Genomic DNA, 12702 nt, shown 5'->3' with positions numbered 1-12702 from the left:
CCGAACGACCAATATCAACCTATTGTTGGGAGTCCGATGAGAATCTGAATTTAAAAGTGACAAAACAAACATCGTACTTTAAACCAAAGAACTTACCACGGTAAAACGAAAGAAAACTATCTTACATACGGGGGTTCGGAACCTGTGAGGGTCATAGCAGCAGCCGCCCCGGTTAGCACGGTATAGGGGGCAGCAGATCCAAGCTGTAGAGTTCATATGTTTCCATTATTTAAGTAAACTCATCTTTTTTCCACAAACAAATCGTTAACTGCCTTACGCTTTTCCGCAGTGGAAACTGTGCGTATCCAAAAAATGCGAAAGATTTTCTTCCCTCATTAGTTGACCTCAACTTTGTGCTATCTATACATATCGTTTATAACTCGCAGCTGGCTACTCAAATTCACCAGCTTGTTATATAGTCCATTTCGAATTTCCTCCACCATTAAGTCAATGCATCTGGCTAACTAACCCCTTATTCGACATAAACTGGTAATCGGACGAGAGGCCGTTGTTCCAACAGGGGTGATAACTTTTTTGTGGCTTTGGAGCCAGGCCACACAAAAGGGGCCAGGCCACGGAGAAAATGGGGCCAGGCCACAGAGAAAATGGGGCCAGGCCACAGAGAAAATGGGGCAAGGCCACGGAGAAAATGGGGCCAGGCCTCAGAATATTCGGGGCCAGGCCAGCGCAATGGTAATGTTAAGACATCCGTATTTGTTTAGTTATATTTTTGTTTATAAGTAATGTGGAAACTGGTAATGTTAAGACATGTACGGTACCGTACCGGTACTTGTACAATTGAACCGTATCGTATGTTACAACCAGGGAAAATGCTGTATTCGAACACTTACTCATTACAAATGTACCGACTCCATAATCAGCAATAGAATAGAAAATAATAGATAAAAACAAATGATAAAGTAACTGATTATAGAATCGGGAGGCCTAGTAGGCCTAGTACGTGTTCGCTCACCCAATGTATTACTTATGTGAGGGGGTATATTGCGAGCGATACATTATTGTAGTGTTTCTACTGGTCACCGTACATATACATTTATATTCCTCCCCGCATTCATTGTCTTTTTACTGTAGCGTGAACTGGTGCCTATATGTTAAAAAAAACTCAGTGAAATAAGGTATATTTATTGCTTGTTGCATACCTTTTTGTGATTGTTAATTTTTTTTAGCGAATATGTGTTATTTAATTATTTTCATACAAAACATGGTTAATAGATCAGTGAATAATTCCACCAGTGACTCAAATGCTATTATTAAATGAAGTCCGTACTGATAAATTGTGTAGTTCTACCTGTATTGCATAGGCAATTGACAGGGGTTTACACGCTAAGATGTTTTAGATTTGTAATACAAATTGCAGGCACAACATATCGGTAGCTGGTATACGCTATCACAACCACTAGTATCCCAATACTCAACATGCAAAAAAGACTACTCTTCTCAGTTATACATTATCCCTAACAGAAAACAAGATCCATGCATACCAGTTGATTAACTGTTTCATTTATTGAAAAATATGCAAAAAAACATTGCAAACACCAGATTGGCAGGATTCCAACATACTCTTTTTTAAAATAAGATTCATCTCCGAGGGAGTCCTTTTTGTTAGCATCTTAAGACTTTCCTATTACCGATAATTACTTCAATTATATTCAGCGTAATGAATATCAGGGATAAATGTTCAATCATAAGACTGTTTTTTCAATATAAGTCATCATAGATATATCGGAAAAGTAACAGTAGTACAAACGCATATTAGATAATCATAAGCAAGGAAATTGTAAGACTCTTTTGACTGGAACTGGTTTAGAGATTCAAGGGAAAATTCGCAAAATTCAATTTGGTATTTTTTCAAATTTGTTTTTAGCAACCACACTGGTAAGGTTGAGTATCTCCTACACAATATAAAACCAAAATTATATAGAGTCCGTATTGTTGTCATCATAGCAGACACCATGATACAATTTCTTCTCTCCAAGCTATAAAACAAAAAAATTATGCTAAAATTCTTGATGACTTGAGTGGTTTATTATTTTACAGTACTGGGAATCAAAATACCTATTTCACCAATAAATACTTTTTAATCCTGCACACCATTTTGAGAATACAGGTAAAACGTAAAATTAAATGGTAGTGATATTAGGGAGTGGGGTTTTATGGCACGGTTGTTAGCAACAATATGGGATGAAATTTATCTAACAGAAGGAAGTATGTAGGTTTCATATAGAATTATTACATCATTTTTATCATTGTCAACTATTCAATCCAAATCTAACGAAGATTCAATAAAACATGGTGTTAATTCGACTAGACCAGGGGTTCTCAACCTTTTTTCTGCAAAATACCCCCCCCCCCCCCCCCCCAGGCACGAAACAATCAACGTGAACCCCCAGTAATGTGACACCGAACAAAGTTGTGATATATCGATTAACAATTTGTTGAAACAACAATTTATTGACCAGATAAAACTAAATTTAATTTCCCTGTTACTAATATTGCCCTAACTAATAAATTCTTGAAATCCCTTTCAAGTTTCAATAAGGATATCACTTTCTCCAGTGCTCGCAGCACGCTGTATTTTCTGTGAATTTCACATTGTTTACGTCACAATCACAACAACGCAAGATCAGGGAAAATCTATGTTTCAATTGGCATCCAGTTACAATCGGCACGCATTTTCCTCTGCCATCCAAGTACCCCCTGAAATCTTTTCGCGAACCCCAGGTTGAGAACCCCTGGACTAAAGACTGCTTGGTCCATCCCTGATTTGTATACATCGCAGATCACTTCATTATCAAAAACTCATTAAGTTAGGAAACAAATGGAATGGGCCAATTTTTATATTCTATTCTGTTTTTACTTATTGTTGCATGTCCTGCTATAAAGCTCAGTACAAACAATACGTCAAACTCACATTGAGGTACGTAGAATCTGAATAAATCTTCGAGCAATCATAATACCACACTTGCCAATTCCACGTCATTCTATTGTTTTATGTACGCGATGTTTTGGAGAAGCAAAATCAATAACATGGAAACTGCGACAACTGTTTACATGTCGTTACGACGTGAGCACCTGAGATTATGTTATTTGTTAAAGCCATACTGAACAATTTTTTATCATGTGATACAATTAATACATATTAGGCATTACATGTATTTCTTTACAATGCTTAGTGATTGAGGCAATATTTAAAAATGAAACCAATAGTGGCAAAAAATTCACATCTTACACTTTTATAAAAAAAAGAGTGCTTAATAGGGAACACCATTTGCAAAAAACATCTTGCGAGAACATCTCTTGACAATGAAATTTTTCCAAATACAGCATAAAAATAGCAAATAGTCAAGAAAAATTGTGAAAGAACTTGCAAATGTTATTTTAGGAAAACAAATGTACAAAATTCAGACTTGACTATTAGACACAATCTTGACTGGAACAAAAAAATATAACCATGGAGATTGTATTCAGGTCTCATCTGTACAGTTATTGTTACAATGATGTGATCAAGGCAAATAATACCAAATCTTACCATTATACTATTCCATCTATTTTAGTATTTAATCTTTGTAGTGGAATCTCGTTCGGAATATAGTTCTTCTCGGAAAAACTTTTTCGCTTGATTCCTGTTTTCATTATCAATTTAAACAATCCCTGAAAGCAGATCCAATTATGTATGTAGTAGTAATCATCACAAGAATATAATACAAATATGTTATGCATGCTTCAGGTGGATATAAAAATATAAGGAATATTAATAAGTATTTCTAGCTTTGTCACAACCGTAAAACATTGCAGAACAATCTCAAAAACAAATATATACTTAAATCTCCACTCAAACCATTTGAATGACTAACGAATATAAAAGTGTGAATCAAAGCTTCCCCCAAAACCAGTCTCAAATGAAAAATCCAGTGCGCCAGCTAATGTTATCTAATAAATAATATACATTGTAATATTAGGCTAAAATGTATAGTCTGATATGAGTATTACTTATAAATAGTTTGAGTAAGATAAGCTTGAAATATTTTTCCCAACCTGGTAAATGTAAACTACAAATTAGCTTTCATATTCATAATCTATTATCAAATTGATATGATACCAGCTTCTCACAGCCTAATTCTTGTATACATTCCTCAGTTATCGTATAGTATCTGTTTCACTGCGATCATTACTCATATCAGCATATATACTGAACAAAAAACATTAATTCCCCAAAAAGTGAAACAAATCTTATGGTACTATTGTTGTAAAGTAACTTAACCATCATTACAAACCTGTTATATGAAATAAAAACTATGACTATTCCACTTCCGACAACATTCAGACATTGCGTCCCCGAATCACCTCGCTGTATGAATCCACTTTTTAAACTGCACTTCCCGGCAACAAATTTCAAAGTATTTACTTTTCAGACAGCCAAACATGATTTCATACTATTATGGTTACCTGTAACTTGAAGATCTTTACTAACCTGTTGAAAACCATGAAAAAAAAAAATACAAAATCATCTCCATAACAGAAATCAAGTATGGCTCCATATACAGATATACCATGTTTCCCCAAGAATAAGACTGGGTCTCATTTCAATTTTCTTCCGAAAAATAACACTAGGGCTTATTTTCGGGGGATATCTTATATTTTTATTTATTAAAAACAAACTTAAAAAGTAGAGAATTACGAGATTTTCAAATATACAAACTATGAACCTATATATATTATAACCTATATATGAACCTCGGTTAAATGTGATTCAAGCGAATTCTTTTCACTAATAAGGTTTGCCTGTACCTTCAAGATCATCACTAACCTGTTAAACACACAAAAAATAAGACTAATCCACACCTCATAACAGAATTTGAGTGTGGCTCCATATTACTGAACTGCTCAAGTCTGTGGCTCCATTTTCTATCCTGTATTTCCAGGCAATAAATTCTCGGTAAAATGCGATTCAAGCATATTCTTTTCACTAATAAGGTTTGTCTGTACCTTCAAGATCATCACTAACCTGTTAAGCACACAAAAAATAAGACTAATCCACTTCTCAAAACGAATTTGAGTGTGGCTCCATATTACTGAACTGCTCTAGTCTGTGGCTCCATTTTCTATCCTGTATTTCCAGGCAATAAATTCTCGGTTAAATGTGATTCAAGCGTATTCTTTTCACTAATTAGGTTTGCCTGTACCTTCAAGATCATCACTAACCTGTTAAACACACAAAAAATAAGACTAATCCACTTCTAAAAACGAATTTGAGTGTGGCTCCATATTACTGAACTGCTCTAGTCTGTGGCTCCATTTTCTATCCTGTATTTCCAGGCAATAAATTCTCGGTTAAATGTGATTCAAGCGTATTCTTTTCACTAATAAGGTTTGCCTGTACCTTCAAGATCATTACTAACCTGTTAACACACACAAAAAATAAGACTAATCCACTTCTCAAAACGAATTTGAGTGTGGCTCTATATTACTGAACTGCTCTAGTCTGTGGCTCCATTTTCTATCCTGTATTTCAAGGCAATAAATTCTCGGTAAAATGCGATTCAAGCATATTCTTTTCACTAATAAGGTTTGTCTGTACCTTCAAGATCATCACTAACCTGTTAAACACACAAAAAATAAGACTAATCCACTTCTCGAAACGAATTTGAGTGTGGCTCCATATTACTGAACTGCTCTAGTCTGTGGCTCCATTTTCTATCCTGTATTTCCAGGCAATAAATTCTCGGTAAAATGCGATTCAAGCATATTCTTTTCACTAATAAGGTTTGTCTGTACCTTCAAGATCATCACTAACCTGTTAAACACACAAAAAATAAGACTAATCCACTTCTCGAAACGAATTTGAGTGTGGCTCCATATTACTGAACTGCTCTAGTCTGTGGCTCCATTTTCTATCCTGTATTTCCAGGCAATAAATTCTCGGTTAAATGCGATTCAAGCGTATTCTTTTCACTAATTAGGTTTGCCTGTACCTTCAAGATCATCACTAACCTGTTAAACACACAAAAAATAAGACTAATCCACTTCTAAAAACGAATTTGAGTGTGGCTCCATATTACTGAACTGCTCTAGTCTGTGGCTCCATTTTCTATCCTGTATTTCCAGGCAATAAATTCTCGGTTAAATGTGATTCAAGCGTATTCTTTTCACTAATAAGGTTTGCCTGTACCTTCAAGATCATCACTAACCTGTTAAACACACAAAGAATAAGACTAATCCACTTCTCAAAACGAATTTGAGTATGGCTCCATAATACTGAACTGCTCAAGTCTGTGGCTCCATTTTCTATCCAGTATTTCCAGGCAATAAATTCTCGGTTAAATGTGATTCAAGCGTATTATTTTCACTAATAAGGTTTGTCTGTACCTTCAAGATCATTACTAACCCGTTGAACACACAAAAAATAGGACTAATCCACTTTTCATACCAGAATTTGAGTGTGGCTCCGTATTACTGCATAGCACCATGGCCTGGCCTGGCCTGGCCACGATTTCTCCGTGGCCCGGCCTCAATTTCTCTGTGGCCCGGCCCCAATTTCTCCGTGGCCTGGCCCCAATTTCTCCGTGGCCTGGCCCCATTCCAGTGGCCTGGCCCCAAAGCCACAAAAAAGTGATCACTCCCTCTCCGTTGTTCGCCTTATGTTTAAGCTGTCTTATCGGCTTTCCCCTCCTCGGGATAAATATGTAAATTTCATCTTAAATGCTAGTTGCGGACGATCTTTTTCAAAGTTGAAACAGATACAAAGATATTTAAGGTCTCCGTTGTCAAATCAGGCGCGCAATTTTTCACAGAACAATGTTTTATCGGCGTTTGTTTCAATGAATATGGGAGTCGAAATAAACATATATAATAAATTGAAAATGGTCGCAGTAGATTCGTATTTATACCAGTAAGAAAAAAACAGTGAGACAGCTTAAAACACGAGGTGAATCGAGTCCCATTCCGTTCGTACCGTCTTTTGGTTTAGCCGATCCGCTACATTATTTACGCTTGGCATGTTTTCAAGTTTAGGCAATTTAGTTTAGCGTAAACTTGGTAGTCAACTTTCAGTTGCTTACTTTTGTCAATGACACGAAACAACTTCAGCAGCAGCTTCTTGAATGTTTTGAAAGAAAGGGAGATGATTTATATTGCATTTATTTATTATTTACATATTGAATAATCCACATTGTGGATCCATTTAAAAAAAAAAAAAAAAAAAAAAAAAGAAAGGGAGATGTTTTCCGGTGTTTACAGCTTCACTTGATCGAGATCCGAATACTATTTCGCAAATTTCCCCATTTTATTTTTTCAAAGCATTCATAATTGATTTTCTGTTTGTTTTACTTTGTATGTGTGTGTTTGTGGTGATCGGGCGCGTGTAGCATCGGAAGTGTCTCAGTTTCGAGATTTTCTAAATAAGGAAATGTGTTCGATATTCAAGTCTCCAAATATATTGGAAAAATTACAGTAGTTAACTTGCTACACTACGTTTACGTATCCATTCGACCTTTCTGTTTTTGCTGTATTACGGTCAATTGATTGCCAGAGTAAGGGCTAGGAATAGGGTAAGATATATTTATCCAGGGGAGGGAAGGCGATAAGACGGCTCAACCATATGGCGAACCACGGCCTCTCGTCCGGTTACTGTACCATTCCATGTCGGGTATGGGAGAATAGCACTACGATCAGAGGCAGAGAGGTGGGTTATTGCGCCGTAAGTAGTCGTAGATAAATACGGTAAGGGTTGGCGTACCGATGTATCTTTTTTTTTTATCAAAGAAGGCTAATACACTGGCCGTTCTATTTTTCTGTCTTTTGTTGTTTTAGAATGAAATTGTGTAAAAGAAATTAAAAATTCCAGAAAATATTTTGTGGTCTAGGCCTAATTCGATGATAATTTCACTGTTTTTATTAGTCTATTTTATTTCATTTTCATTGCCTGATTACTGAATTAGGATTAGATTTGAGAATTCTGTTATGAATAAATTGTATTATAATCAAGTTTAGTAGTCCTGTATAGTCACAGCATCTCTGTCCAGAACCCTAACTACTATTTTGACAATTACATGAACTGTGTTTATTCATGTCATGTTATTAATTAGATTTACTTGTGTTTGACTTTCTTGCATTTGTAAAAGACTTGATATCGAAAGAATATAGTGAAATTTTCCATTTATTAGTTTTAAAATGGAGCCAAGTAAATTAAGTTTGGAAATATCAGGTCCTCTTTTGGGGAAGATTCTCCATGAACACTACAAACATGGAGGTAGCTGCGGTGGAGTGTTGTTTGGTGAAATAATATCAGAAACGAAATGTGAAATAACTGATTCACAGCATGTAACAAAATCAGAAGCTTCTGTATGTAAGTCTTTCATTTTTTTATTGATAGTACTCAATTTTATAATGCTCTTAAATGATAACGAAGTAAGATAACTCTACTTTGACGGGAGGAGGGAAAGCCAGTTGATGCACTTCAACTCCTTCTTCATTCTCTTCAGTAATTGCGATATCCTCAAATTTGTGTGTTCATTATTTTTTTATTAACGTTTTCATTTATTCTACTGATTCTACTTTATTTTCAGGTGTGAAGGACTACCTTACGACTTCAAGCAAAAATTTTCTTAAATCTCTTTCATCAACAAAAACTGAAACTTTGTTAACTGACTCTTATTCATCACTGTCTTCGTGTATTGGTCTTTTTAAAATACGGAATTCTTCAAACACACTCTCCTTACTAGAAAAGGTATGAAGTCAATCATTTTGTTTTAAGTCATGTAAAATATTATATTATTTTCATTTTATGTATTCATAGGAAGTTTTTGTACCGCGAGGCAGAGGATTGTACTGAGGACCGAAATGAGTCAAAGCTATACAGTTTATATGAAGTCTAAAATTCAACAATCTGTGTTTTAGCATACACTCCCAATTCATTGCTCTGGAGTGCCCCTTTTCTTAATAATTGCAACAATTTTACCTTAAATTTTGAATATTTGTTAAAAATAAATATGAATCGAAAATCGTAAGCTGAAAATATTTGTTAGACATATTTTACTCACAATTTGATATTTTCTTCAGTCAATACACAGAAAACTATGCAAAGATTTGCAAGCCAAATCTGACACTAAAGAATCTGATTTCATAGTTTCAATGCTCATCACATATGGTACTGATACAGATGCTACCTGCCTGGATTGGACAGTTCGTGCCTTTGTATTACATAAATCGTGAGTTGGAAATATTTTATATAATTTTGAAAAAGATATTAACAAACTAAAGTTGGTTGGAACAACTCCTACTGTATGATAATATAATTGTAGTCAATCTTGGGGAAAAAGTAGCTAAAATGGCTTTTATGTATATATCATCATGACACCTAATTCTGGTAATCCATGCTTTTCCTCCAGCATGTAGCAAGATCTTCTTACGTTGCTTAAAAATAATACTCAAGTTTTATTGGAATGAATTTTCTGTGATTTCTCGCATGGGGAAATAAATCTATTGTCCAACAAACATTACTCAAACATTTCAGTTGTTTTAAGTATTTTTACTCACTGTCTTAAATTTAGTCTTTGGGTGGTAACAATAAACATTTTTGTTTTTACAGAATATTCAGCACTATAAAAATAAAAGTATCTAATCTACAAGGTTCTGTAAACAACCTATATATGAAAAGTAGGCAGAGCTCAACCAGAAATGTTCAATCAACAAGTGCAAATCAATTACTTGAATCTTTCCAGACTCATCTTACTGTAAATAACAACAAAATTCAAGTTGTTGATGCTACAGGGTAAATTATACTATTTTTTTAAAATATTCTTTGTCTTTGTTTAAATACATGTTGAGAGTATGTTGCTTTGATAAAGGGTTGAATGATGCTTAATATTTGACTATTAGTCTGGAGAACTACGTGTGGAGAACTTCCTATTCATAAGTCCTGTACTTTTTAGTGTGTGTATAAATTTGTTAAATATTACGGTATTATACGGAAGGTACGGTAGGTTCCATTCAAATGATGATATTCCATGCTTCATTATATTCCACAGTTTGACTTGTTCCTTATCTTTATTGATATATTTTTTTCATTTATATCCTACAACTTTGATTTAAACAAGACTATAATAGAATTCAGATAGGTATTTTGGTTTAGGAAAGCCTGTAATGTCAAATATGTCTTCCTAATTTATTACAATCTCAGTGTGAGGACTGACTTGAGATAAGATGGTTCAAACCTGAGGTCGCTGAATAGTGATGCCTATATAAGTGTTAACTTTTTTACTAACAATTTTATTTCAGGAAAGTAACACAAGATTTGATTAAAGAATTGGACCATGCTTTTGATAAACTATATAATGCAGAACAGAAGTTGGAAAAGACCATGCTTGAAAAATCAGCATTAATAAGTGTATGGAATACTTTACAGGGTCAGTATCAGGCTGAATTTCTTGCCAGTAGATTGTGTTTTGGGATTTTATTTTTGCTCAACTTTGAAAATTTATTATGCTTAGAACTTTTGGCAGGGTAATCGTATTCGCACTTTTTGAGTTTTCTCTGTGTTGTTTATGAATTCAATAACTAACTTTGAATGAAAATTATGGTATTTTTACTTTTCAAATTTCTCGTTGGTTTTCGTTATAAACTTCAGTCGAGGTATTAGCTCCATTTTGTGTCTTGTTTGTGTTTATTATTATTTTTTTATTGTGAGATTCAAAATTTTATTTTCTAGCCTTGTAAAGAATTCTAGTTATTGTTGATATAGTATTTTTCAGATGCAATTTGAAAATTTTATCAATTATGTCTGTGTATTCAATCTACAAAATCACTCGGATTTGTGTAAAAACTTCCAATTTGTTTAAATATCATTCCCAACAATAAATTTATAAGTATTTGGAGCAGACTTCCATGCGCTGTCAAATTTTGGGTGGCACTTTCATGTTGACATTTTTGTTAATATTTTGCTGCTCATGCAATTTATACTTACTGTTTTCACAGGTTCTCATCCTATTCAGTCCTATTTTGTTTCTCTATAATTTATTCATCAGTAACTTGAATTTCATATTAACCTTTACAGGTAAAAAATTACATTTACAAAAATCATGGTTGAATCAGGCAGTTGATGAAAGACAACAGGATTCTGGCGATTGGCCGAAGAGATCGTCAAGGGAAGTTGCATTCACAGAAGCTGAATACCAAGCGATTAAAAGACGCAGTATGGAGGATATGAAAAGGAGATCTCCAATAGTCGTCCTTGACAAGCTGGATTCGTCTCAAGAGAGATCAGTACCCTGTAATAGCAATTCAATTTCTGCAAATCTGAATCCCGTGCCTATGCCAGTTAAAAATTTACCAAATAAATCTTATGCTCAAGTATTAGCTCCTCGGAAAGAAGAACCTTTGAACACTGGGGACTTTTCCAGTGATTCAGAATATTTAAGCAAGTTTTCTTCAAACTTTAATGCTGATTAGTTCTTGCATTCATGTTTAGCTAATAATATTCTTTTGCTTCAATGCAGTTTTCGTTGTTTTCTTTTACAAAGTTTATCAGGTCTTCTCTTTGATATAATTTATTTTTAAATTTTATGTGTGTCTTTGTGTACCAGCATATATTGTGGATTTGCAATGGTAATTAATGCGACCATTGAGTTTATCAGAACGGTTTTCATTAAACTCTGGCTCACAATTCCTCTTGGAATCGTGCGTTGGTGTTGTGAAGCAATTTGTGAAACTTTTCATAAAACTTTACACTACAAAGATACTCTTGCTAAAAATTTTCGCTGGTATACTGGTATATCGAGTTTAAAGAATCTCTGGAAAGACCGTTTCTTTAGACGTGCTTTCTTTCAAGTATTTAAAGTGTCCTCATTCAAAAAAAAACGCTGCTTTCTTGTTGTATTCAATATTCAAGTTCTTTGAACTGTTTCGTTATTTGCATTTTTTGCTATAAAGTTTTTCATATGGTCACTTTTGGGGATTGTATAAAAGTTCTAGGTACTTCATAGACCAGCTTTTAGAGATATTCGAATACAGGTGTTCCACGCCAGCGGCAGGAATTTCTTCAGGGCTTGTCATATTGACTCTAGTTATCCTAGGTGTGCACTCTGTATCAGATACCTCGGTGGTTGTTCGTTGGATAGGATTGCTGGGCTCGTTACTATGTGGTTCGTTTAACCGCTGATCGTTACATCATTTGTTCGTGCTGTTTTGTGGGTCTTCCCGTGAACGAACTTCAAAAAGGAAAGGAGGACAATGTCAACACTATTATACATTTGAAGCAACATAAAAAATTTATAATTTCTTGATCACTTTTCGTCAGATATGCAAGACCATTTAGGCAGTGTTGGGATTCAAATTTTTTGTCAGCCGGTTCCATCACAGAAGTCATATTTTTCGGCCGGTTCTGTTACATTTCTGTTTTTTAGTAAGGCTAACTGGTTCGCTGATCTCAAAATTCCGTGAGACGGTTCTATAGAACCGGCTGAATCCCACCACTGCATTTAGGTTAGGTCATCGTGGCTCCTGATCCATGCTGTGTGTAAGAAATCGATCAGATATAACATCAGCGATGAAATATTGATAAAAATGTATGTGTGTGAGACAGCAATTTATTAATATTCTGACGTTAATAATGCAAGTGATGTTAATAGGTCACATGGAGTTTTTGAGTCCAGAAACGCAAACGATTGTAGAGAAATTCGTTTACAT

At 34.6% G+C, this 12702-nt stretch overlaps 1 protein-coding gene and 1 long non-coding RNA gene across 2 annotated transcripts; one reads left to right on the top strand and one right to left on the bottom strand.

Moving 5' to 3' along the window:
- Window positions 1-1237: 1237 nt before the first annotated feature.
- On the bottom strand, window positions 1238-5025 carry LOC120344118 (uncharacterized). The gene is made up of 4 exons (XR_013477430.1): window positions 4296-5025; window positions 3551-3672; window positions 2933-3093; window positions 1238-1997 (listed from the first exon to the last, which is right to left on the bottom strand). It is a non-coding gene; the product is annotated as an uncharacterized LOC120344118 (long non-coding RNA).
- A 2550-nt stretch (window positions 5026-7575) lies between these two features.
- On the top strand, window positions 7576-11961 carry LOC120328968 (uncharacterized). The gene is made up of 7 exons (XM_039395565.2): window positions 7576-7702; window positions 8184-8365; window positions 8586-8746; window positions 9079-9227; window positions 9608-9790; window positions 10297-10424; window positions 11072-11961. Exons 2-7 carry the CDS (start codon window positions 8191-8193, stop codon window positions 11464-11466), a joined length of 1191 nt encoding a protein of 396 aa, XP_039251499.2. The 5' UTR covers window positions 7576-7702; window positions 8184-8190; the 3' UTR covers window positions 11467-11961.
- Window positions 11962-12702: the final 741 nt, after the last annotated feature.

Source organism: Styela clava, chromosome 7 (genome assembly GCF_964204865.1).
Source record: "Styela clava chromosome 7, kaStyClav1.hap1.2, whole genome shotgun sequence".
Classification (NCBI taxonomy): domain Eukaryota; kingdom Metazoa; phylum Chordata; class Ascidiacea; order Stolidobranchia; family Styelidae; genus Styela; species Styela clava.
Note: the sequence above shows the minus strand (reverse complement) of the source record. Positions and strands in the feature narration are given on the sequence as shown.